A 24674-nucleotide genomic window follows, 5' to 3' on the forward strand; every position below is an offset into this window, starting at 1 on the left:
ACAAAATTGGATTCAAAACTGAGTAAATATGTTAACTTTTGGGATTTGAGTGAATTTCATAATTGCGCAGGCAAATGGAAGCTCATTTTCTGCTCTTTCGAATGTTCTGCATGTAACGTCCGCCATTTTTTTTTTTTTTTTTTTATTCTAAAAGCTCGGTAAAGCCCAAGACATCTAAGCCAGTCACAAATAGATCTTTCAATGGCATACAAGGTTGCCGGCTATCTGGAAAACCGGGAACATCAGGGAAAGTCAAGGAATTTGCGGCACACTGGACAAGTCAGGAAATTTTTGGGCAAAGTGGGAGGATTCCACTATACATCACACACAAACGCATCAAACACAAGAATTTACAAAAAATTTGCTGCTCAGTTCCTCATGTTTTGGTTGGTTCTGGTTCACTTCTGTATCATTCCTTTTTTTTTTAAGACCTTAAGTTGCCGTCCGCTCCTCCTTCCCAGGAATTAGTGGTTCTGTGTTATGATAGAACCCCGAAAAAAGCGGGCATGTTGGGGTCTATGATGATAAGACCTAAGCCAAGGGTTAGGGGTTGGGAGGACTTACAAAGAGATACTCCGGGAGGCTTCCCATCATATATACATCCATACATCCAGGGGCGCGTAAACCGTATGGTGGCGGGAGGAATTACACCTACCGCCCAGAGTGATCTCCAGCACTGATCTCCCCACCGGGAGGGGTGCTCGTTAGGGAACCTATTGAGCACATTCTGTGATAATCATGTGACCCGAGGGTCTTGGGGGATAGTTGTCACCAGCGCGCGTGACGTGAAAAAAGAGGGCTTGCTAGGCCCTCAAGTTATAATGGTTGCGCTATTTTAAGGTCTTGGAGGAAGTCTCATAAAACCACCATCTGGCCAAAAAATTGGTCCTCCATGTACCGCCCCACAATGTCTGGGATGGCAAGTCCCTAGTTGCGGAGTGGCACATGGGCATGGGACTGGACCGCTTCGCTCACCCTCCGTTGCGGCCGAAGCCGATGGCGGGAACATAAGGCCCGACCGCACCCAACCCCCGAAGCCCCCCCCCCCCCCCTCACAGTTCCTGTAGCAACTAGCAATTGCCAGATTAACAAACTGTGAAGAGGAAGAGTACATTTGGACACGCATATCTCCGCACCCCCCGCCCGCACCGACAAGATACATTGGCAAACAGAACAACTCGCTGCGCCCCAACCCCTCGCAGTCCCCATAAAGTGAGGTGTGAGATGAAGAACAATGAAATATGAAAAGGAATGCGTTGGGCCATAGGTACAGCACTTCTTTCCCCCGCGACCATCATTCCTACTTTCCACCTTCTGAGTGCAATTTTCACAGAAGCTCTTTTTCTCCACTTAAAATTAAAGCTTGTCTCGTTCATCTTGAATGAATACTAAAGCTTGCATTATGTTTTTGTCGCTGTATGTTGAAGATCATCCAGAGTACTAACAATAAAAAATGAACTATCTCTGTTTTGAATGTTGAAACAATCATCTAATCCTGTGTGTGGGAAAAAAATACTGTTCTTTGCAGGGTATAAAATCCCAGCAAGATAAGGAAGAAGTACGGAAAAGGTACAGAATATTAGATACCTTCCTCCAAAAAAATGAATATCTGGGGAAGCAAGGAAAAAGGAAAGAAAAGGTGCTGAACAAGCTAGGAATTTAGATGTTGAGGCTCTTGTTGATAATTTGATTAATTATTTTTGTAAAAACGTTTTGTGCTCATGGATTTTTGCGTAGTCATCTTCTCAGTTACAGTAGTAAAACAAAAAAAGATGGAAGAAATGAATATTGAATGATAATGTAAGTGAAGGAAATCACCTGACTTGGACACTTCTTTATACGCGCAGTTTTTAACACAATAGGTACTTCTTAGGACTAGTTTTCGTTGTCATCAGGAAATTGAACGGGTCAATACCTCAGTGTGAGAATTTTACAATTTAACTCATGTTATTAGTCATTAGTCGAAACGTCCTGCAGTTATATTGTTAGTTTTAGCATTATTTCCTACTGTTTTACTCTTTTTTTGGTACATACTTACATCAGAAAAAATAACTGCAGAATTACAGCTCATTGAACTTGAAAATCTTGTGGGATAGTAGTGATTGAAGACTTACAGAATAATTTTTCTTTTTCTTCTCAGTAACATTTTTGCTCAGTTTATTCGCTGCAGTTTGAATCTGAAATTACATTACCCAGTTGAATTTTTCATGAACAGTTTGTCATGGTTTGTCTGTGGCGTGTTTGTGAATGCACCACTTCATCATCTAATCTCAGTCGAGAAAGTCTTGCTTGATTTGGTATGCTTTTAGCATTTTCAGTGTTGAAATCTGATCTGAAGAAAACTTCCTCTAGTATATTCCTGGCACATTACAGGGTTTTATTTTTTACCTCACTTAATAAGTCTGCCAAACTTCAATAGATGCACTTTTCCTTGCCCGCATCCTTCTGTTCTTAGTCTGGTCTCTTATCCTCAAGGTAGAATAAAATTAAAGTATCAAAAATCGTGTTCCCATTAAAACATGCATGGTAAGGTAATAGCTCAAAGGTTATTCTCCAATTTTTAAGGCCACGCTATTATTGAAGGCATACTCATCAGATCATGATTCAAGTAGATAATCAGGACAAGTATAAGGATGAGAAATGCTCAGGCATACATTGTGTGGAAACGGGAGAAGACAGTGGCCAGGAAGAATGTAAACTTCTGTAAATAGTTTGTATTCATTGACATTAGAGGTCAATGCTAACAGATTGAAAGTGACACAGTAGAAGATGCTCTATATCAATCATTGATATGAAACCTTTATTTTTTTTTCAGTGTTAAAAATCCACTTCTGCTTATCCCCTATTGTTTGTCTTCTATCTCTTCTATTTTTATCGTCTTGCATTTTTACCATTTATTTGTTCTCATTTAGAATCATATCAGTGACTAAGATCTATAAATAGTATTCCATTTAAAAGTCTTAAAATCTTCGGGTGTGTTTCATCTTTTTCATCAAAGAAAATGAATGAAAAAATTGGAATTATTTTTGTAAACGTTGTTGATTGAGTGGAAAAAATTCACGAACAATTAAAAAAAAAAAAAAAAAAACCTTTTTTTACTTTCAAAAAGAACTATTGAGGAGCTCTCCAGAAAAAAGGCCCATAGCGATCATAGGGATCAATAGCCTTTGATAAAAACTCATTTGAAATTTCCATACATATGTCCTGGCCTCTGGAGTTATCTTACATCGGAGCTTGGACTCCAATTTCCAATGTGAGTTACGGTAAGTGGCCAGGAAGTTATTTTGGAAACTTCAAATGAATTTTTCTCAAATTCTCTTCTCTATGAACCCTCTTTCCGGAAAGCTCCTCAATTGGAGGTATTCATTTTTGGACGTAACTCACGAATTTCTTAGATTCAGGTTTTTTTTTTTTACTTATTTATTTTTCATCTTTACCCAGAAGATAGGAGAGGTAAAGGGGGGGGGGGGGGGTTGTTCGTCTCTGTATTCTCATTTTAGGAAACGTGCCTCGGCCCTTGGCCCCAGCCTCTCTTTGCCATCTAGTTAGTTGAGATGTACAGTAAGCTCCACTGTTCATGTTTTGCAGAAAAGCCTCAATCTCTTTCAGTAATCTATATACTTTTGAAGACAAAAAATCTTTAGCTGTATTCTTTTATTAATTTTAACAGCTCCTTTATAGACAAGCCCAGTATTAGAAGAGAACGGAAATTATCAAGGGAATCATGTGGCTGAATATGTAAAGTCAAGTAAAAATTTCCCGCTTTCTGTCCAGTAGCTTGATTCATATTCCTACAGTAATTAATTTCGTGGATTCATATTCCATTCAAGAAAGATATACAGGGTTATCCAAAAGTCACCTACCACCCCCGTAACTTTTTTCCTAATTGAGATAGAAGTTTGAAACTCTGGGAATGTTCCTCGGTTTAAGGTAGCAACTTTTTGGTCCCCCCAAAATTTTGGGAGGCGGCCCCCCTTAAGAGGGGCGGGGGCTAACTTTTTTTCTTCAAATTGCAACCCCCCCTTTTGTGATACCTCATTCGGAAGATAATAAAAAAAGAAATTTTTTGGCGCAAACCGCAGGTCAAAATGTTGATTTTTGACAAAATGGCGGAAATTTGGCATCTCCGTTATTTATCGGCGGATTGGTCTGAAACTCGGAACTCTTGGGTTTTTCGGAACGAGAAAAACGATTCTGGCATTAGTTTTCCGGAAATGTCAGTCCTTTTCAAAATGGCGGCGGTTAAAATGGCGGCTTAGAGCAGGAAGTGGATATTTAGGCTGCTTATCGTCGGATGTGTATGAGACTTGGTATCGGGGGGTATTTCGGCACGAGAAGAACGAATCTTTCATTGGATTTTTGGAATTTTTAAATACTTTAAAATGGCGGCAAAAATGCAAATGGCGATGGTGGATGCGGATTTTCCGTTTTTTTTTTTTCCGCCACCATTTTGACGATATTCAGTGTTTCAAAAATCTAATGAAAGATTAATTTTTTTCGAGCCAAAAACAACCAGAGTATTGACTTTCGTGCAAATCTATCGGTAACCAGCCTTGATATGGATTTTCCGTCATTTTTTTGCCGCCATTTTAAAGTTTTTAAAAATTTCAAAAATCCAATGAAAGATTCGTTCTTCTCGTGCCGAAATACCCCCGGATACCAAGTCTCATACAAATCCGACGATAAGCAGCCTAAATATCCACTTCCCGCTCTAAGCCGCCATTTTAACCGCCGCCATTTTGAAAAGGACTGACATTTCCGGAAAACTAATGCCAGAATCGTTTTTAGAATTCTGAGTTTCAGACCAATCCGCCGATAGAAAACGGAGATGCCAAATTTCCGCCATTTTGAACTTTGACCGGCCGCCATTTTGTCAAAAATCAACATTTTGACCTGCGGTTTGCGCCAGCAAATGTCTTTTTTCATTATCTTTCGAATGAGGTATCACAAAAGGGGGGTTGCCATTTGGAAAAGAAAAGTTAGCCCCCGCTCCTCTTAAGGGGGGCCGCCCCCCCAAAATTTTAGGGGGACCAAAAAGTTACTACCTTAAACCGAGGAACATTCCCAAAGTTTCTAACTTCTATCTCAATTAGGAAAAAAGTTACAGGGGTGGTAGGTGACTTTTGGACAACCCTGTATCTTAATCTTAAAATATCAATATTTTAAGATTTATTTACGAAGAATTTCTGGAAATCCATTCCCCACAACCCCCCCCCCCCCTTCCTTTGAAGCATAATCCAGAACTAAATTATTGGAAGAGAGAGTACGTTGATTGCATAGAAACAGTGGATAGTTTGCTCCAAGTTGTTTTCATTTTTATTCGGTGTTGGTTGAAATATTGAAGGGATGTACTGTATATCATGAATTTTTCTATGTATTGTTTGATTGTCCAGTGCACAGCAAACATCTGAGAATTCCAACAAAGCTGGTCGCAAGCTTGGTAATCAGGTGATCCGTAAAGGCTGGATGTGCATCCACAACCTAGGTATAATGAAGGGAGGCTCAAGAGACTATTGGTTTGTTCTCACCTCTGAAAATATCTCCTGGTTCAAAGATGAAGAGGTTTGTCATTTATTTTTAGTCTTGTTGCCTCAATCAATGTCTCTAGTGTGTAAGTTTTTGAAACCCTAGTTGCCTCAACAATCGCACCATTTTTTGGGTACCTCCTTGTTCAGTTTACTGAAATCTTATTTATTCCCAAATTAATTGAATCGTTCATTTAAGATTTGGCCGAACTAAGAAATCTTGTACATTTTTAAATTTTTGTAGAGAAGACTCCAACAAAAAAAGTGAAACATTCAACCATTTTTACATCTTTATCAGAAGTCCTCTGAAAACACTTTGAGACGGAATGCATAGATCCTTTAGTTCATTATCTACTCAGAGTGTCATTTGAGAGAAGATTAAACCTTTTTTTTTTTTCTGTAACAACTTGATGTGACTTGGCTCCAATTCATTGAATTCAGTGTAGTGTCCTAATTTTTAAGATGATAAAACTCAGAAATAAAGTTACTCAGTATTGAAATCAATTCTAATTAGGCTTTGATCACATCATAGCCTTTCCTATGTTTAGTTTCAAAATTTACTTTTTTCTGTTCTTTAATTGAGGTGTTTTAAAAGTCATTTCATTAATTAAGTTGAGTTTTTTTAAATTATTTTATTTAGTTTATCAAAAATTTCTGTCTGTTCATTTTTACCTCAAAATTCTTATAAACCACCGAATTTTTTGCATTCTAGGAGCGGGAGAAAAAATACATGTTACCTCTAGATGGATTAAAATTGCGTGATGTGGAACAAGGTTTTATGTCTCGAAGGCACACTTTTGCGCTTTTCAATCCTGAGGGACGAAATGTTTACAAGGTTTGTTGAGCTTAAAAAATGTCAAGCTTATTGGTAGAATTCCATTGAAGACAATTATCACACATCGTGAAGAGTTTGAAATTAAACGGGAAAAGGGACTTTACTCCACAAAGGTAAAATTTGCAGTTCAACGATTTTTGTCAAAATCTGATTCCAAGACTGAAAAGAAACCCTCCACTACTGTCCTACAGAATAAGTTACAAGTTCAGCTTCATTGTTTGCGAATTTAAGTTATAAATTTCTGTCTCAACCTACCAATTTCATTCCGGGAACTCGAAAAGTGTTAGAATTTTTAAACAATTTTTTTTAACCAGGTTTTTAAGTGCGAACTCCTAACCATCACGACGCCCGTTTGTTCAAAATTGTTTAGCTTTTTTTGTTTAAAAATTATTGTAGAACACTTCTCTATTCTCCAGTATTAATAGCTCAATTTCGAGTTTCTGTTAAATAAGGTTCTTTTTCCTCTTGAGTGGTTACGAATCCCTTATTTTCATCCAAGTCCACGAATTGACAAAATTGGCCTAGAGAATTTTACTGCGAAGAGTGCTCTCTCCTGAGAATACGTCCACTAAAGTAAAAGAATTCGCAGATTAACACATTGACAGCAGATGAATGATATTTGACACTGCCCATGATAGCACAGTTTTGCAGGTGTGTGCCCATAAGTCTCTTTAAGCCCTGTGTCAGCGCAATCAATCCAGTGATCGGTGCCCGGCAAAAATAATTTTCTGTCAGTGTCATCAGTCTCTAGCTTTAGCTGGGAAACATTGAGTTCACAGCGCTGATGGATTGCAAAATGGGCTCACACTAAAAATATTGGTCTTATGTGCACAAAATTGAGCGGCAAAAGTCCTGAACATTAGGATTTTGGCAGTCAATGTGTTTAACTACCCTTAATGCCATTCTGGTAATTACCTGTCACCATCGGCAACAATAATTGGGCAGCCTCGGCTAAGAGAGGTATTATTACACTGTCCGTTCTTGTAAAGAAATTAAACACCAGAATCCAAGAAATTTTGTAGTTAACCTCATTCATAAAGAGCCTCGCCAAAAAGTGGTGTTTTTTAGCCCCTCTTTTTATACCCGAGTTGGTCAACCGGACAGTGCTCAAATGAAAGCCTATGGTAAGGCAAACTTCCATGCAAATTTTTAACTTGAAGTGACCCCTCGTTTAGGCTGTACAGCGTTGCCAATTTCCCAGTTTCATGTGCTAAAATCAAGGATATTGGACTATTAGTCCGGTGCATAAGTAGACTAGTACACTCGAGTTGGTCAACGGGACGTGGCTCAAACGAAAGCTTATGGTAAGGCAAACTTCCAGGAAAAGTTTCAACTTGAAGTAAAACCTCGTTTAGGCTGTACAGCGTCGCCAATTTTTCATTTTTATGCGCTATACTCACGAAATACTGAATCATCATGGTTCAACAGGCTAGTACACCCAAGTTGGTCAACGGGACAAGGCTCAAACGAAAGCTTATGTTAAGGCAAACTTCCAGGAAAAGCTTCAACTTGAAGGGAAACCTCGTTACGGCTGTACAGCGTTGCCAATTTTTCATTTTTATGCGCTTAAATCAAGGAATACTGGATCATTATGGTTCAACAGGCTAGTATATCCGAATTGGTCAACGGGACAGGGCTCAAACGAAAGCTTATGGTAAGGCAAACTTCCAGGAAAAGTTTCAACTTGAAGTGAAACCTCGTTTAGGCTGTGCAGCGTTGCCAATTTTCCATTTTTATGTGCTTAAATCAAGGAATTCGGGACTAATAGTCCAGTGCATCATAATTAAACAGACTGGCCTTGTACTGTTGACCAATTCGGGTAGGTATACTAGTCTGTTGAACCATGATGAATCCAGTATTCCGTGAGTCTAGCGCATAAAAATGGAAAATTGGCAACGCTGTACAGCCTAAACGAGGTTTCACTTCAAGTTGAAACTTTTCCTGGAAGTTTGCCTTACCATAAGCTTTCGTTTGACCCTTGTCCCGTTGACCAATTCGGATATACTAGTCTGTTGAACTATGATGAATCCAGTATTCCTTGAGTCTAGCGCATAAAAATGGGAAATTGGCAACGCTGTGTAGCCTGAACGAGGTTTCACTTCAAGTTGAAACTTTTCCTGGAAGTTTGCCTTACCATAAGCTTTCGTTTGAGCCTTGTCCCGTTGACCAATTCGGGTATACTAGTCTGTTGAACCATGATGAATCCAGTATTCCTTGAGTCTAGCGCATAAAAATGGGAAATTGGCAACGCTGTACAGCCTAAACGAGGGGTCACTTCAAGTTGAAACTTTGCATGGAAGTTTGCCTTACCATAAGCTTTCGTTTGAGCCTTGTCCCGTTGACCAACTCGGGTGTACTAGTCTACTTATGCACCGGACTAATAGTCCAACATCCTTGATTTTAGCACATGAAACTGGGAAATCGGCAACGCTGTACAGCCTAAACGAGGGGTCACTTCAAGTTGAAACTTTGCATGGAAGTTTGCCTTACCATAGGCTTTCATTTGAGCACTGTCCGGTTGACCAACTCGGGTATATAAAAAAGGGGCTAAACTTGGCGAGGCTCTTTACTCTCTGTATCCAAATAATGTAGTCCTCATCATGACAGAAATTCTTCAGATCTCCAACAGGGTGTCTACTGAGGTCCACACACACAAGTACTTCTCCTTTGGGAAAAATTAGGTATTTTTTAAGTACATTTTCGCGACGTATTGCAATTCTTCGATAGCAGTCACATTTATTAATTTGAGTTACTATGAATGATATCAACTAAAATTTGAATTTGACTCTCGTATGAAATTTTTTGACAAAAAGGTACAAAATATCGACTTCTGAAATATGTTCAATTATACGATAAGTACAGGCGTTAAAGAAAAAGAAACAACTTTTCTGAAATTATCTTAATATGTACTTCATACTCAGTGACAAATTATGTTTTTTTCAGGACTACAAACAATTAGAATTGAGCTGTGAAACACAGGATGATGTTGACTCTTGGAAAGCCTCATTTCTACGTGCTGGCGTATATCCAGAAAAGCAAACTGATACACAAAATGGAGAGGAGGTAAGATTTCCGTTATCTGATCTGTAGTTTCATTACTTGTCTAAAATTTGTCCCAGTACCCTTACGGATTTTCATTCTTTTTCCCCTCATTCTTTGTCTACATGTGTACATACCATTTTATTGTGGATTCAGAACTGAAAGGGGAGAGATTAAGAGGAATAATTGTTTGGTTTGTGGAGTAACTATTCTTCCACTTCAAATTAAATTATTTGCGACAGGTCCATTTTTGTTTCCAGTAGAAATTCGGATTCATATTTTAATTTTCTCTTTTTTTCTCTCTCTGTCTGCAAGTATAGAAATTAAAACTTTTTATCCAGTGATTGAATGATTTCTGCGATGTGAAAGCCGTGGGTAAAATGTTTCAGCCATTGAATTTTCTTTAGGTATTATTAGCAGAATTATTATCCTTATCCGTTGTAGAGAAATTATCTTTTGTACGAATTATCATCTTACTTATTTTAATTCTTTGGAAGTGGCATAATATGCCAATATAAGCTGCACAGACAAAAATTGGTCAATTCTCTCCCCTTTTCAGTGTATTTTTTGTGCTAGTTGTTGGGAGCACTCTTAAAACCTGCTTCGGAACCCCTTCTCAAAGAGTCAAGCCTTAATAATTCCAATTAAATCAATCAATTGTCCAGCACACTCGTGCATTTGTGGTATCACTCATTAATTAAATGGAAGAAATTATCAAGTGAATAATGTATCATTTCTTTAATATCATTGGAAGCTTTTAAAAGCCTCAAGAGTGACCTGAAAAGGATCTTATTGCTACCCTATTTTCCAAATTTCACCTTAAATGGCTCCCAGCCATAATCTAAGCATTTTCTAGTTGCCACCAAGCTGATGAGAGGTCATTTTTTTATTTAAAATACAGAGAGTTTCTCAAAATCATTTTTGAAGGGAAAGAAACTTGCCCGTCAAGAGTGTTATCAGACAGTTCCGCTTATATTCGTTTTTAGTGGTTTTATTCAATGGGTTTTACCCATGCCACTCAAGTATTTTGTCCCTTTTCATCCACTTTGTTTTTTCAAGTCCAGTCTCTATGTCATTGAAGTCTTCACCACCCTCCCCCCCATCTTGGGTATTGTTGCTTTGACACCTAACTAATTGTATTGGTTGCTTTGTGTGTATATGGTACTCAAATGGAACTAAAATTTCTTTTACCTAAAAATCAATCTGATTCTTTGTAGCAGAATTTACAAAATAACGTTAAAATTTGATGTGTTCCCATATCTTAGTGGTCACTAGGTAAGGCCAAAGAACAGCATTTTTTAGGAATCTAAATTCGATAGTGCACAAAGGTTGCGTATCGATAAAACTGTGAATCAAAGTCAGCGAACATTGTCAAGCAATGTGTGGAGGTAGTAGCACTATATATATATGGGTTTGTGTTGGTAGCCGAGTGCTAGGAATAATGCAAAAAAATGTTTTCAAAAAAACACTTACATTTTATTAATAAAGTACCGAAGCTTTTCGAGGCGGACGCCTCATCGTCAGGGTAACAACAAAATTAATATCACAAAGGCCGTTGCCATACTTTAAAATTTCAAAACTAGGTAACAAGGGTAACAAAACTGTGAAGCCAACTAAACGGTTTTTTCTAAAGAAAATTTTAAGGTTGCGCCCTTCTGGTTTTGGGGAACCTTACTTTTCTCTTCAGAGTAGAATCAAATAAGATTTGCTCTTGGAGCCATCGTTTTTTAAAAAAGTGACTTTAGTTATTTTAAAACTTCAGCATGTTTTCTAAAGTCCTCATACTCTTGGAAAGTCGATTTTAATAGTGGTCAATCTTCGTTTTCAGCAGAAATTTTTTTTTGGCCTCTTTTATCACTGGAAGTTAAATTTTTTGTCCGTACCGTAGACCAACTAAACAGGCTTGTTTTCCTATCAATACGTGCGATAATAATACCGTTTTAAGTTTTTTTGCACTCATAGAGCTATATTCTTGTAGAAGAATAAAACAAAATATCCTTCAAAGTTTTTACTTTCAAAATTTAGCCCCCAAATTGCTCTAAAGTCCGATTTCTAGAATTTTGCGCCATCATTTTTCTCCTAAAAAAGCCAGGAAATGTAATTAAACGCTTAATTTTAATTAATTTCTTTAGAACTAACTTAGAAGATGTGGTAGACAACTTTTTTAAAGAATTTCTACAGGTTTGCTCTTTTTAAAGCTACAAATTGTACAATTTTTTACTGGTCTACGGTACAGGACCATAACGTTACGGTACGGACAAACGGGCTACGGTAAGGACAAAGAGGCATTCGTAAATATTACTGTATGCAAGGGCCGAATTATAAAGAACTGAAATTCATTGGGGAATAAACTGCTAAGTTATAGCATAGCTTATAAATGCCACTTTTATAAATTATTACAGGCAATAAAGGTAAAAAGAGTAAGTAAATCAGTTTTTCAAAAATAATGAACTGCTTTTATTTGAAAGTAAACGCATTAAATAATTAGGGACAAATCTTAGAAGCTGAGTTCTTAAAACAAGCTTGACAACGTTAGAACGTTTTAGGTGCACTTTTACAAAAAAAGAAAGAAAACAAAAAGGTAACTTTATCGAAAATGTGGTCACAAATCACCTTAAATAAATATTCAAAGGACGATAAGAAAAAAGTAAGTTAGATATTAACGAGTAAATATTAAACGAATAAATTGCTATGAACTTCAGACGAAAAAGAGGACTCAAAGTTCTAAAAGAAAAAATGAAAAAAATAAAAAGATGGCGATCCTTATGCAATCATCGAAAAAAAGCCTCCTTCTTCTAAGTCGCGTCGTACTAAAAAAAAATATGTCTCTCTTTTTTTTTTAAATTCCAAATTTTGGTGATAGATAAAATAAAGTAAAGTGGGATGATCTAACAAACAGCGCACCGATTTTTGGATGACTTTCGCATTTTGCCCGTACTTACCGTAGACCCGGCCGCATCGCGCGTCAGCTACGGGCTACGGTACCGGACGGCTACGGGCTACGGTACCGGACGGCTACGGGCTACGGTACCGGACGGCTACGGGCTACGGTACCGGACGGCTACGGGCTACGGTACGGACGGCTACTGTGCGGACAAATCGTGTGATTATTTGCAACGGTGCTCGGGCATATTCACGCAAGTGGTTGAAATTCTGGATTTGAGGTTAAGATATCAGAGCGTATCAAAAAATACCAAAATTCGAGAGTTTGAAGTGATTTATGCATTAAAAAGGTAGGTACACGATAAGGACATCCTAGATGGTCGTTAAACCTAGAAACTCATTAAAAACGGTCAAAATTTACTGTTTCATTGCGGTTTTTTTTTCCTCTGCTCGACATCAACGTGTGATAGTCACGATAACGCAATAAAAGTAAACAAAGTTCATAAGTGCTGCTTTCTGACGGACGGAATGATGCTGAAAAAAGGGGGCTACGGCACAGGACGCGAATTCCGCAGACAAGGCTGCTTGATGCAAAGACGGTCAATATTTTCACTTATTTGGATGAATATAACTGAAAATAATAAGTTAGGTACAAGTTGAGTGTAAATTTACAGCAGAAGTGGAAGTATCTAGATGCAAGATGATGGTTATGAAGCATTAAAGTTACGCACTTGAGTCGCAGACAGGCTACGGTACAGGACATTTCAGCTGTTTAGGGCCAAAATTCTGATATTAAATGGAAAAACTGCCTAAAACGATGTTGGGATCTGATTAAGCGTAAAATTTTGAATAAATTTAAAAAGAAAAAAGGTCAGATTTTTCCATTTTGAAGGGCTAAATAGTCGGGAGACATGGTAGAGCAAAACTTATTTGATATTACTCTTCAAGCATTTTTTGCCGGTTAGACTTTACTTTTCTAGCATGATAAAAATTGGTCAGAGCCTTCATTTTTGGAGGCTGAACTCACATTTTGTTGTACTTAAAGGCTTGCTTTTTTAAATTATAATTATTTGGGGGGAAGGGATTTTGTCAAAATTAGCCATCACATACTCATACAAGGACACTAATCAAATAATCCCATAATATGTGTAGAAGTTCTCAACAGGGCTCATCCATTCTTACCAGTGCTAGTAACAAAAAAGGAAAAAGAAATCTCCCTTGATTGAAAGAACTGACCTCACAAAACAGTACCCACTAAGAAGAGTCTTCTTCCTATCTCTTTCCTGTCCTTGCTTCTAAGCCAAATATCTCTGTTAAAATTGAATTTTTCAGAACTCCTCCTCCAATGGTTCCTTTTCCTCTAGTCCCACATCCCAGCCCTTACGTATTCCTTCAGCAAGCACTACAGAAGTTTGGAAAACTTGGTATCCCGCTCGTGTATGTATGATGATAATGCCAATTTTTCTAAGGCTTTACAACAGAAATCGTCTCGTTCAGATTTCTGTGTCTTTGAATTTTCACTCAAACAATTTCTTTCTTTCTTCTTCATAATTTTAGTTAAATAAAGAGTTTACTTGTGTGAATTCCAACCATCAGCATTGAAAGTATCATTGTTAAGTGCAAGTAGACCGTCACTTGTCTGATATTTTTACCGCTATCTCTGTGTACTTGTAAATTGTGTTGCTTGCAGCTTCTATTCTACATAATTTTGAAAAGTTTTTCCTTACAACAGCCTCAGACTTGTTGGAAAGATAATTTACCACGAGGACTGTCATACTACCTGATGGCTCACCTCAGTTAGATTGAAGATTGAAGATTAACTATTGTCAAAAAATTGTGGGAAGGTACTTAGGTTTGAAAAAAAAAAAAAGTTCCATTTCTTTTCATTCATCAGCCAGTTACTAATTTTGATAGGAGAAAACGAATGGAATAAAATTGTGAGAGAATCGATCTATCCTACCAGAGCTATGTTTCTTTATAATGCCTGCTTGATTTTTCTGTAGCTAAACTAATCAATGCTATTTTTTTTTCTGTGTTATTCTTGCTTCTATCAGGCTGGTTATGAGGTACCTATCTTAGCAATTTTTCTTGTATTTTTTACTGTTCAACAAGGTCTCTTGACTGCAAATTAAAGTTGAAACATTTTTTACCCAAACAAAAAATTAACGATGAAATTAAGGTGAATCCAGGCTTCAAACTTCGCGATTTGGCCACCAAATCACACTGCTCAGAATAGCCGTATATATTTGCCAAAATAATAAAAACCGTAATACTTATTCAAGATACGGGATCCAGGGGACATAGCAACATACCTGAGCGACACTCAGTAAAAAAATATTCTCAAAATTCCCGGAAATAAAGTCGTAACTACGGCGGAAAGTAATACCCATTGCGGCAATGGGAGAGAGAGAGAAAGAACATGAGGGATTCGGTTGCATGCTTGGCCGCTGCCGCTGAGCTGAACGTTTCAGCCGCACTTTCTCTTTGCTTGTAATTCTAACTGTCAATATTTCTGGCTCAAAAAATCAAGCAAAAAACAATCTATATCTTGTGGATCTGCTTTTTGTAATTTGAACAATATTATTTCAGTAATCGTCGAAGGAAAGTGAAATTCTCAGTGGTGACTGGTGGCAATATTTCTAATCTTGAATTATCCCTAATCGAACCATGGATTCACCTTAAAAATTTAACAGATTTAAGTAAGAATTAGTAAGAAAGAACATGTTCAATCTTATTTGCTTTAATGATAGTTTTCCTACTTATATCTCTTTATAAAATTGTATAGGTGTCTTGAACATCATACCATAAAGTGTTGTGCAGTTTAATCATCATTTCTTTCCTTTTTTGTTGACTTTGTCTACCTTTTATAATTTGTTGGCTATTATCATAATGAAGACAGCTACTGGGAGATTGTAACATGATTGATTTTGTGTCAATATTTTGGCGTATGATGCTGATGGAGTGCTGGTCTTAGCTTTTCAACTAAATTTGGTTTTGGTCAAAAAACACTTGACAACAATGAGTCAGTTAAGCTCGGGAGGGATTTGCTTGCTATTAGTCGAATCTTACAGTTTTCGGTACGAGAAGAACGATGCGCACGTTAAAATTTCACGAAAAATTGCCTCCGCGGAGATATAACGCTTCCTTTTTAGGGGTCCTCGAAAACGTGTTTGAACCAACCGCCGTGAATCGTCGTATCTACGCGTCACAGAACGGGAAGATGGCGGCGCAAAAGCCGACCTGCTTACTACCGCCACGCCGCCGTTGTTGACATCACGATTTCTCGTTTGAGGTTAAGTAAGTACTGTGAGAATGTTCCATATCCTACATACATCTGTATCGCATACTGATTGAAAACCTTGGAGAATTAAGAACAATGAATATGAATCTCAAACAAAGTACCCTACATAACCTCAAATTGTCTTCTTCTTCTGATGTTCTATTGGCTTATATTCCAAACGTGGAACCAAAGACATAAAGACGGAGGGCTAAAAGCAAAAAATGAAGCTTCTTTTCAACCATCTCGACTATTGGCTAGAGGATTGGCGGCGAAATCGGGACAAGTTTGAAATTCAAATGTAGGGCGGGAACTAAATAAAATTGCGGAAACAAAGTATTCTAGGTTGATTTTTGCCCAAATTCACTTACCCACTCATATTTCTTTAACTTTAGGTTAGCTTTGGTCCGTCGTCGACCGATTAATTTCATTTGGGAGTAACGGTTATCTAGAACTGTAACGACCTGTTTGAACCTGCAGAACCACCATGGGCAGAAGAAAAACTAACTTTATCTGAGATTACTGCCTATTACCAAACAAAAGTAGGTGTATTATAATAGGACGCAGTCCCAACTTTCTTAATATATTCGTTTTAGGCATTTAAAATACGTTTCGAAGAAGAAATGTGGAAAAATCAAGAGGACAAGTTCAAATCAAATTTCCGTTTGCCGCCATGGATTCCCGCGCTCTTTACACACTCACACAAGCACTCAGCGCCAAACCAGGCTTCACTTTCTCCCCGTGCTTTTAGGTACAAGCACTCCGTCTTTATGTCTTTGCGTGGAACCTACAGCCATCTATAGACAAAATTTCATACTAACCTCAAATTGACCAACGTAAACACACCGCCAACATGACGCCGCCGTGTATTCTTCCACTACGCATTCCGCCGCCATATTGATCGTGACGTATACATACAAAACCTAGGAGCGCGAGGTTCAAACGCCGTTATAGACCACCCTAATTTTTGGCACCTTCAAATAAACTTTTCTCCCGTTTGCAGTCATCAAAAAAAAATTAGGAAAAAAACTGTAAGCTTCGGTCACTTACTACTTTCGACTGACACAATAAAAAAAAATGACTTAACTGACTCATTTTTCTGTTAAGGAGACCAAATTGTCTTACCTGCAGATCTAATGAAGTTGCTTGCTTTGTTTTTTGAGCAGGGTGCAGGCGAAGGACAGTCGTCGATGGATCCTCAGTTAGAAAGACAAGTAGAAACTATCAGGAACCTAGTAGATTCATACATGAAAATTGTGACAAAAACCACTAGAGATTTAGTACCGAAAGCCATAATGCTGCTTATTATTAATAACGCCAAAGAATTTATCAACGGTGAATTGTTAGCTCATTTATACGCTGCAGAAGATCAGGTACCATCTCATGCTTTTCCAAATCTTGGGTCTTGCTTTGTTTTTAGAACGTACTTATGTTTTTCTTTAAAAACGAAAATAGAATCATTTTTACACCATCTTTTTCTAGTTAAAGGGCAAACGCTAAGAAAATTAATGCAAATTTTCATCCATGCTTTATATTTTGATCTCTGTCATATACATCGTCAGGAAAAATCAACACATACATAATCAAATTGAAATATGACCCAAATCAATCAGAGTCTCAATCAAGTTTATAGAAATTCATCTGGATTAGTCTGGCCTCATTGAGATAGATTTTCATGGATGTATTTTCCCCCGTCCAATCCAAACTAAATAAGAACCAAGCTTGATACAGATGGTCTAGATCACCCTGTATATTCTAGCGCATCTATATTTATTTGTCTTGATGCAGTCATTTTGATCGTTTTGCCGTTGACGGTCTCTGATTTCATTGTTGATAGTCGTCTTTTCATGTTCGTATCCCCCATTGTCTCATGGCTTGTTCCATTATTAATTGACACCTTGATTTTTGGGGGTATCTAGGCATCCATGATGGAAGAAAGCCCTGCAGAAGCTGCAAAACGAGAAGAAATGTTACGCATGTACCATGCTGTCAAGGAAGCTCTCCGCATTATTGGCGATGTCTCCATGGCAACAGTTTCAACTCCAGTACCTCCTCCTGTCAAGAACGATTGGCTCAGTTCAAGTTTAGATAACAATCCAAGGTGCCTATTTTATCTGTATATTTTGTCGGAAGTAATGTAACTTTTCTTTTTCCTAACCACTCTTTTACAATGTCAGAAACGCAAATGAAGTTGTGACATGACTTTAGAGTGGCCTTGACATTATGAAAGTCTCAATTTCAGCAAAAGAAGTTGCTTAGCCATAAAACAATTTTTAAGGTTGCTCCAGGAAAAATTAAAATGGAATGCTACTCATTGACCTCATGCCTCCATTGTCGTCAGTTGCGCTCATGCGAAGCTTCAACCATCATTAATCTCGTGTAAACCAACCAATATAACAGCTTCCATACAGCTAGCTCTTAGAAAAATATTCCCGTTTTTGTAATTTTCTATCATTAATTATTGATACATAAACACTACATTAAATGAACAAGCGTAAAAAGTCATACACCCAGAAAACTGCATCATGAAAGCAGTGCATGACTGGAAACAGCAAAGTGTTCCAGATCTTAAACCGTAGTCGTGGGAATATAGAATTGTTCAATCAGTCAATTTTATTGGCAATGTTGGCATGATAATTTTTGTTTGTAGTAGTTGGATTTTCAATTCCTTTCAAAGTTGTTATACTTCCTGAAGTATGATTATATGAAAAATGATACAACTTTCTATGCATTATTTTGTCAATACTTTCCGAAAAAAAATTAAAAAAGATTTGTGCATTATTCTTTGATCGCATTTTTTTAACTGGTGGTACCAACTGCTGATTTGAATACTCACTAGGTTTTGAGTCTTCAAAATTTCATCTAAGAGGCATATTTTAGCACTTTTTGTTTTAAGCATACTTATCAGGTAAATGATTATAATTGGTGTGTAACTTTGGTAGGTTATCACCTCCGAGTCCGGGAGGCCCTCGTAGAGGTGCTCCGCCACCTGCCTCGACTGGCTCAAGGGCGCCCCCTCTTCCCCCAACCTCTGGGAGACCAGCACCAGCTGTTCCTAACCGTCCTGGTGGCGAACCTGCACGAGGTCAACCCCCACCTCCTGGAAGACCAGGCGGTCAAGGACTTCCCCCACCTCTCATACCATCGTAAGTAACCTTATATCCTCTCAGTTTTCCATCTTCATCTTCATCTTTTTCTGCTGCTAAATATGGATCCCCCTCATGCAAGATAGTCCAGTCAATCTGGCCCAAAAAAGGGGTCTATTTTGCGAAAATCGGAGGAGAAATAAGTTAGACGGATTCCCATGTAATTTTGGTTGCTGAATCCGAATCTGATGTTTGCCAACAAAAATTTTGCCCGGAAATGGCCGCCATCTTGAAAAAATGGCGGAAAATCACGTTTTTCCCCCAAAAACTCACTTATTTTGAGGTTTTCGACAAAATGAGTTATCTTCATTGTAAAAGTGCGTAAAATTTCCTATCAAACGGTTTTTAGATTTTTGAAATCGAACAATTAGGGTAAAAGTTATGCACAGTTGGTCTGAACAAGTTAAAATTTTTTGACGAGTCACAAGCAAAAACTCTTCAGGTTCTTGAAGTAGAGTGTCTACCGTTGGGATAAAGGGATATTTGGAATGAGAACAATTCACTTGCAGTGCACGTTCATTTTAATAAGGGTGCACCAGAGGTCATGAAAAATCTAAAAAAAAGCTCAGCTGATATTATACGTATTAATTTTTGCTCTCACGGCATAGCCATATTTCAACTCGCCTCCTCAAAAATTAATTCCATTATGAATAGATGCTAACTGGGAACAACATACAGGTCCAACATTTGTTGCAACGGATGAGGAAAACCCAGAAAAACCTCATCAGACCTTATTCAAGAAGAAACATCTCAAATAGAATTTTCTCAACGAATTTTGACTTGAACTTCAAATTTTGATCTCGCTGAAGTCTGAGTCCCGGTCTCACAATCAGTTTCTTTAATTTGCAAACAGACACAGGTTTTGTTAACAAATCATCCAGTTAACCTGTAGGAAAAAATATTTTGCATCTATTACTCTTTTAACAATCTGCTCCCTATAATATGATATTTATCATCAATGTGTTTTGATCTTTCGTGGCTTTTTTAATTCTTTGCAATACTATTGCAATCTTAGCGATCCGTCTCTCACTTCAAAATTATTTCAGTATTTCCATTTTAACTTCGCCATGTCGATGGCATTACTGTGCTTATGATAGTTTTTAAGTTAAGTGCTCAGAAGTCAAGATCATCATAGAGTTTCCCTCTATTTTACTTTCACATTCTCTTCTGTTTCAAGCACGCATCACGTCTAGAGTTTGAGTAAGTTTTGTGGACTGTACACCAATCATTTGCTTTTGAGTCGCTCAGAAGACCTTTAATTTCCTTAACTCGGTTCCTTTTCCAGAGTTAACTAAAGTATCAATTTTAAGAACAATTCTGATTTTATTACCAGATTTATCGGTTTCCTATTCACTATAATTTTCAGATTCATTAGTTTCCTATGACTAACTTTCGGTCACTCGAAATTTTACTACGAATCTCGATATTATGTAATGTATCTTGCTGATTACATGACTCACACAAAATTTCATGTTTCACTTTCCACGCTTTATGTCTGATCAAAAATCATCTTGGATTATAATCGGTGAGCTAAACACACCCATTGAGATTCCATCCTCTATTCATCCATCTCCACATGGGTCTCGACAACACCCTGTTTTCTTCACTAGAGAGCTAGACATCCATTCTCTGAGCTTTTACTTATCTCAGTTGACGCTCGTGGTTCCTTATGAAGTTCTGATTTTGACTCACAGTCAGATGCATCAGTTTTTCTTGAAATTAAAATTTTGCAAACTAAAGTGCATTTTAAAAGGAGGTCTAGTTTGTCATGATTTCCATCTTTAAATCGTCAAGGATAGGCAAATTTCACTATTTTTGCAACTCACATAAATTATCATTTCGTGGGATACGTTTTAAATGAGGCCAATACGCGCACACATTCAACGATCTTTCAACTCGATAGTAAATTTTATTATCTCACTCTGTGTATGGCTCTCACTCTCAAACCTTTTCCTTGTCGGAATAATAACCAGTAATTTCTCATCAATATTATAATTCTGAAAAGGCTCACCACAAAAGACAACGATACTTCCCCTAAAAAATGTCGTCTTCTATTTTGATGAGAATATCTTTCATTATCAGCTTTTCAAATTTTGGTATTGATAACCAATTTTATGGTAATTCAGGGCAGAACCAAACGTCTTCCAAAAAATAGTTTTGAGACCAGACTCCATGACGCATGTTTATCCAGCCATTTAAGTCTTCTCAGTTGTTGCCGTCATTCTCCATCTTATATTTTTGCATCCACTATCTGGGATCAGCAAACTCAAAAAAAAAAGGTCGCACATCTAATTTTCTGTTACTAATATTACTGGAATGCTCTTCAATCCCAGCACAAGTTGAACTTTTCACTTTCTGTATCGCCAAGCAACGACTGTTTTCTCAATCGCTTATTGCAGGAATTCATGTGGCAATGATTTACCTTTCAATCATCTAAACATTCACATCCTTCACATTTTCTTGATTAACAGAATTTCTGAATTCTAACCTTCCAGACACTGCGTTTTTCCCGTCAAAGGCCTGCATAATATTTTACGGATTTTAGATACATTTTAAGAGTACGGGCGAAATGCTTTACACTAGTAAGTATTATAAGAATATACTGGGCCCATAACCCGTTGGGATAAAGGGATATTTGGAATGAGAACAATTCACTTGCACATTCATTTTAATAAGGGTGCACCAGAGGTTATGAAAAATCTAAAAAAAAGCTCAGCTGATATTATACGTATTAATTTTTGCACTCACGGCATTGCCATATTTCAACTTTACTGAGTCATTTAAGCCAAAAAGAAAAAAATTCTGTCGAGCTCCTCGAAAGTAAAGTCGATTTAAAGTTATTTTCGGGCTAAAATAGCCAAATTACCTATATTATGCCCATATAATGCCTGTCATATCATTTAAAAAAAATTTTCTTCCTGGATATAATGCCCAAGTTTCTTAAACATGCATATTTTAAGCCTCCGAATACTTAAACTACCATTTTTAACCATATGGTGAATTTTGGGGGCCTATAATGAGCCCTCTGAGCCAAAAATTGCATACATTTTCGAAAACTTCGGATTTTCATGGGGATTTTTTTTTTTATGGTTGTTTTTTCTCGGTCGTCAATGTAATTCTGAAGGGCATTTCCGATTACATAATTGACATTTTGACTGTTCAGGTGAAGGGGGAGGAGGGCATCAGGCTTTGCTTTGCCTTTCTCACAGTTTCTAGAAACGCTTGAAAATTTCCTATTACATTGGAAGTCCAAAATATCCCTTTTTAATTCATTAATTGCTGCTTCTGATATTATAAAATATGCCGCAGGAGTACTGCCCACTCCCCTCCTCTTACCCACGAGATGCATGTAAACCTTGATCTTACTGCGCGCGCTACCGGATCCTTGCTTTTCGCGTGATGGCAGTCCGTTGTATAGTAGACCGGGGCATTTGTAGCCTAAACATGTCCATTTACATGTAATGCTAAAGACCGCCGCATGTTTTATTGCAAATGCCCGGGTCTACTATACAACGGACTGCCACCACGTGAAAAGCAAGGATCTGGTGGTAGTAGTAGGATCAAGGTTTACATGCATCTCGTAGGGAGGAGGAGGGGGGTGGGCAGTAACTCCTGCTGCATATTTTATAATATCAGAAGCAGCAATTATTGAATTAAAAAGGGATATTTTGGACTTCCAATGTAATAGGGAATTTTCAAGCGTTTCTAGAAACTGTGAGAAAGGCAAAGCAAAGCCTGATGCCCTCCTCCCCCTTCACCTGAACAGTCCAAATGTCAATTATGTAATCGGAAATGCCTTTCAGAATTACATTGACGACTGTAGAAAAAACAACCATAAAAAAAAATAAAATCCCCATGAAAATCCGAAGTTTTCGAAAATGTATGCAAATTTTGGCTCAGAGGGCTCATTTTAGGCCCCCAAAATTCACCATGTGGTTAAAATTGGTAGTTTAAGTATTCGGAGGCTTCAAATATGCATGTTTAAGAAACTTGGGCATTATATCCAGGAGGAAAATTTTTTTTAAATGATATGACAGGCATTATATCGGCATAATATGGGTAATTTGGCTATTTTAGCCCGAAAATACCTTTAAATTGACTTTATTTTCCAGGAGCTCGACAGAATTTTTTTCTTTTTGGCTTAAATGACTCAGTAGACACTCTACTTCAAGAACCTGAAGAGTTTTTGCTTGTGACTCGTCAAAAAATTTAAACTTGTTCAGACCAACTGATTATGGGCGATCGCGTTAGGGGTGGTTTTACGGGTGGATGAGTTTTTCGTAAAATTTGCTGCGTAAAAGCGCTGTAACGCCGTGGAAGTGAAACAAAAATTCCAAAAATGGTTTGCATGTGTCCCCCTTGGTACCAGTGACCCTCCGCCATGAAAAAATCCCCCACCCCCGCCCCTCCCCGCGCCCCTCATTCAATGTGCACTTTTTTCAATTAAATCACACTAATTACAGATGTCGAAAATGTATGCAAAACCCTCATGGATCACTTGGTTTTCCAACTCTCATCACCCCCCTTAACCCCGTTATGACCCCCCTCACCTACCCCTCCACCCCAAACCCTTATTGGCCATATAAGAGCCACCGAATCAATTCTGAAAGCAAGAATTTTTTTTTTTCTTTTTTTTATGGGCGGGGAAAATCTTTTAATGACTTCATCTTAGGCAGCTAGGAACCCAAGATGGATGTGTGGGATTTCCGCCCACTAAAACCCCCTCCGCTTTGGGTGAGCGAATTGAAAAAAAAAAGCACGGAATGAATGTAGTCTTGCATAGCTGTTTCTCTGTAACATTGTGCAAAAATCCGCTCCAACTCGGTAAATTCGCACTGACTGCTGCAATTACAGAGTGAGAAATCGCGTTGACTTTTTGTGTTTAATGTGTATCACACCACAATCATCAGTTCACCCTGATCAAGTAATACCTCGTAATTTATCTCAAAATCCGCCGGTAAAATAGCTCGGGCCTCTGGAGTAACACCCGTTGAAATTTTTGAAAAGAAACGCCACGATGGAATGAAAGACATCAGAATTCTTGATTTGCAGGCTGTTAATAAATTGCCTGATCGTTATGAAATCTTAATGCTGGATTTGTTGTGGATTTATGGACATTTGATTAAAATACCGAATTTACCGAGTCAGAGCGGATTTATGGAAAATGTTATAGAGAAAAAGCTATCCCTGGTAAGAATTATCAATAGGAGCTGCGTTATTCAAAATACCTTAGGAATTCGTATAGCCGGATATAGAAGATGATAGAAAATTATATAACTAGCTGTAGAGAGCGAAGAAAATCACAGTCGGGCTACTTGAAGCTTATAAAAAATTATACAGCCGGGCTACACAAAGCGATAAAAAATTATAAAGCCGGGCCATGGTTCCTGTCGCTGGGCTGTACAGTATATCGCCTTGCTGTAGCTTTCTTGCCACGGGCTATAAAAGGCTATAAGAAATTGCATAGTCAGCTACACAAGCTATAGGAAAACTTACAGCCGTCTGTAGGTCTATAGTATTTTGGAACACAGATCCTACTGCCAGTTTTTACCAGGGATTCAGGACAACATTCATTCAGTGCTTTTTTTTTCTATTCACTCAACCAAAGCGGAGGGGGTTTTAGTGGGTGGAAATCCCACACATCCAACTTGGGTTCCCAGCTGCCTAAGATGAAGTCATTAAAAGATTATCCCCGCCCATTAAAAAAAGAAAAAAAAAGAAAAAAATTCTTGCTTTCAGAATTGGTTCGGTGGCTCTTATATGGCCAATAAGGGTTTGGGGTGGAGGGGTAGGTGAGGGGGGTCATAACGGGGTTAAGGGGGGTGATGAGAGTTGGAAAACCAAGTGATCCATGAGGGTTTTGCATACATTTTCGACATCTGTAATTAGTGTGATTTAATTGAAAAAAGTGCACATTGAATGAGGGGCGCGGGGAGGGGCAGGGGTGGGGGATTTTTTCATGGCGGAGG

The 24674-nt window shown here is 37.9% G+C and overlaps 1 protein-coding gene across 10 annotated transcripts in view; it reads left to right on the forward strand.

The window, feature by feature from the left end:
• Positions 1-24674, forward strand: part of shi (dynamin-1 shibire) — a 116191-nt gene that overhangs the window by 59538 nt on the left and 31979 nt on the right. For 6 of the 10 annotated variants that reach the window (XM_072296235.1, XM_072296238.1, XM_019055302.2 and 3 more), the window contains 7 exons: positions 5394-5562; positions 6238-6360; positions 9304-9423; positions 14337-14348; positions 16726-16932; positions 17479-17660; positions 18502-18705. In XM_072296235.1, coding sequence (XP_072152336.1) covers positions 5394-5562; positions 6238-6360; positions 9304-9423; positions 14337-14348; positions 16726-16932; positions 17479-17660; positions 18502-18705 — 1017 coding nt within the window. Of the gene's footprint in view, positions 1-5393; positions 5563-6237; positions 6361-9303; positions 9424-14336; positions 14349-16725; positions 16933-17478; positions 17661-18501; positions 18710-24674 lie in introns of those variants that run through there. The other 4 variants (XM_019055307.2, XM_019055304.2, XM_072296239.1 and 1 more) reach the window with 2 other exon arrangements.

The sequence above is a fragment of the Bemisia tabaci genome, chromosome 2 (genome assembly GCF_918797505.1).
Source record: "Bemisia tabaci chromosome 2, PGI_BMITA_v3".
NCBI classification, from domain to species: Eukaryota; Metazoa; Arthropoda; class Insecta; order Hemiptera; family Aleyrodidae; genus Bemisia; species Bemisia tabaci.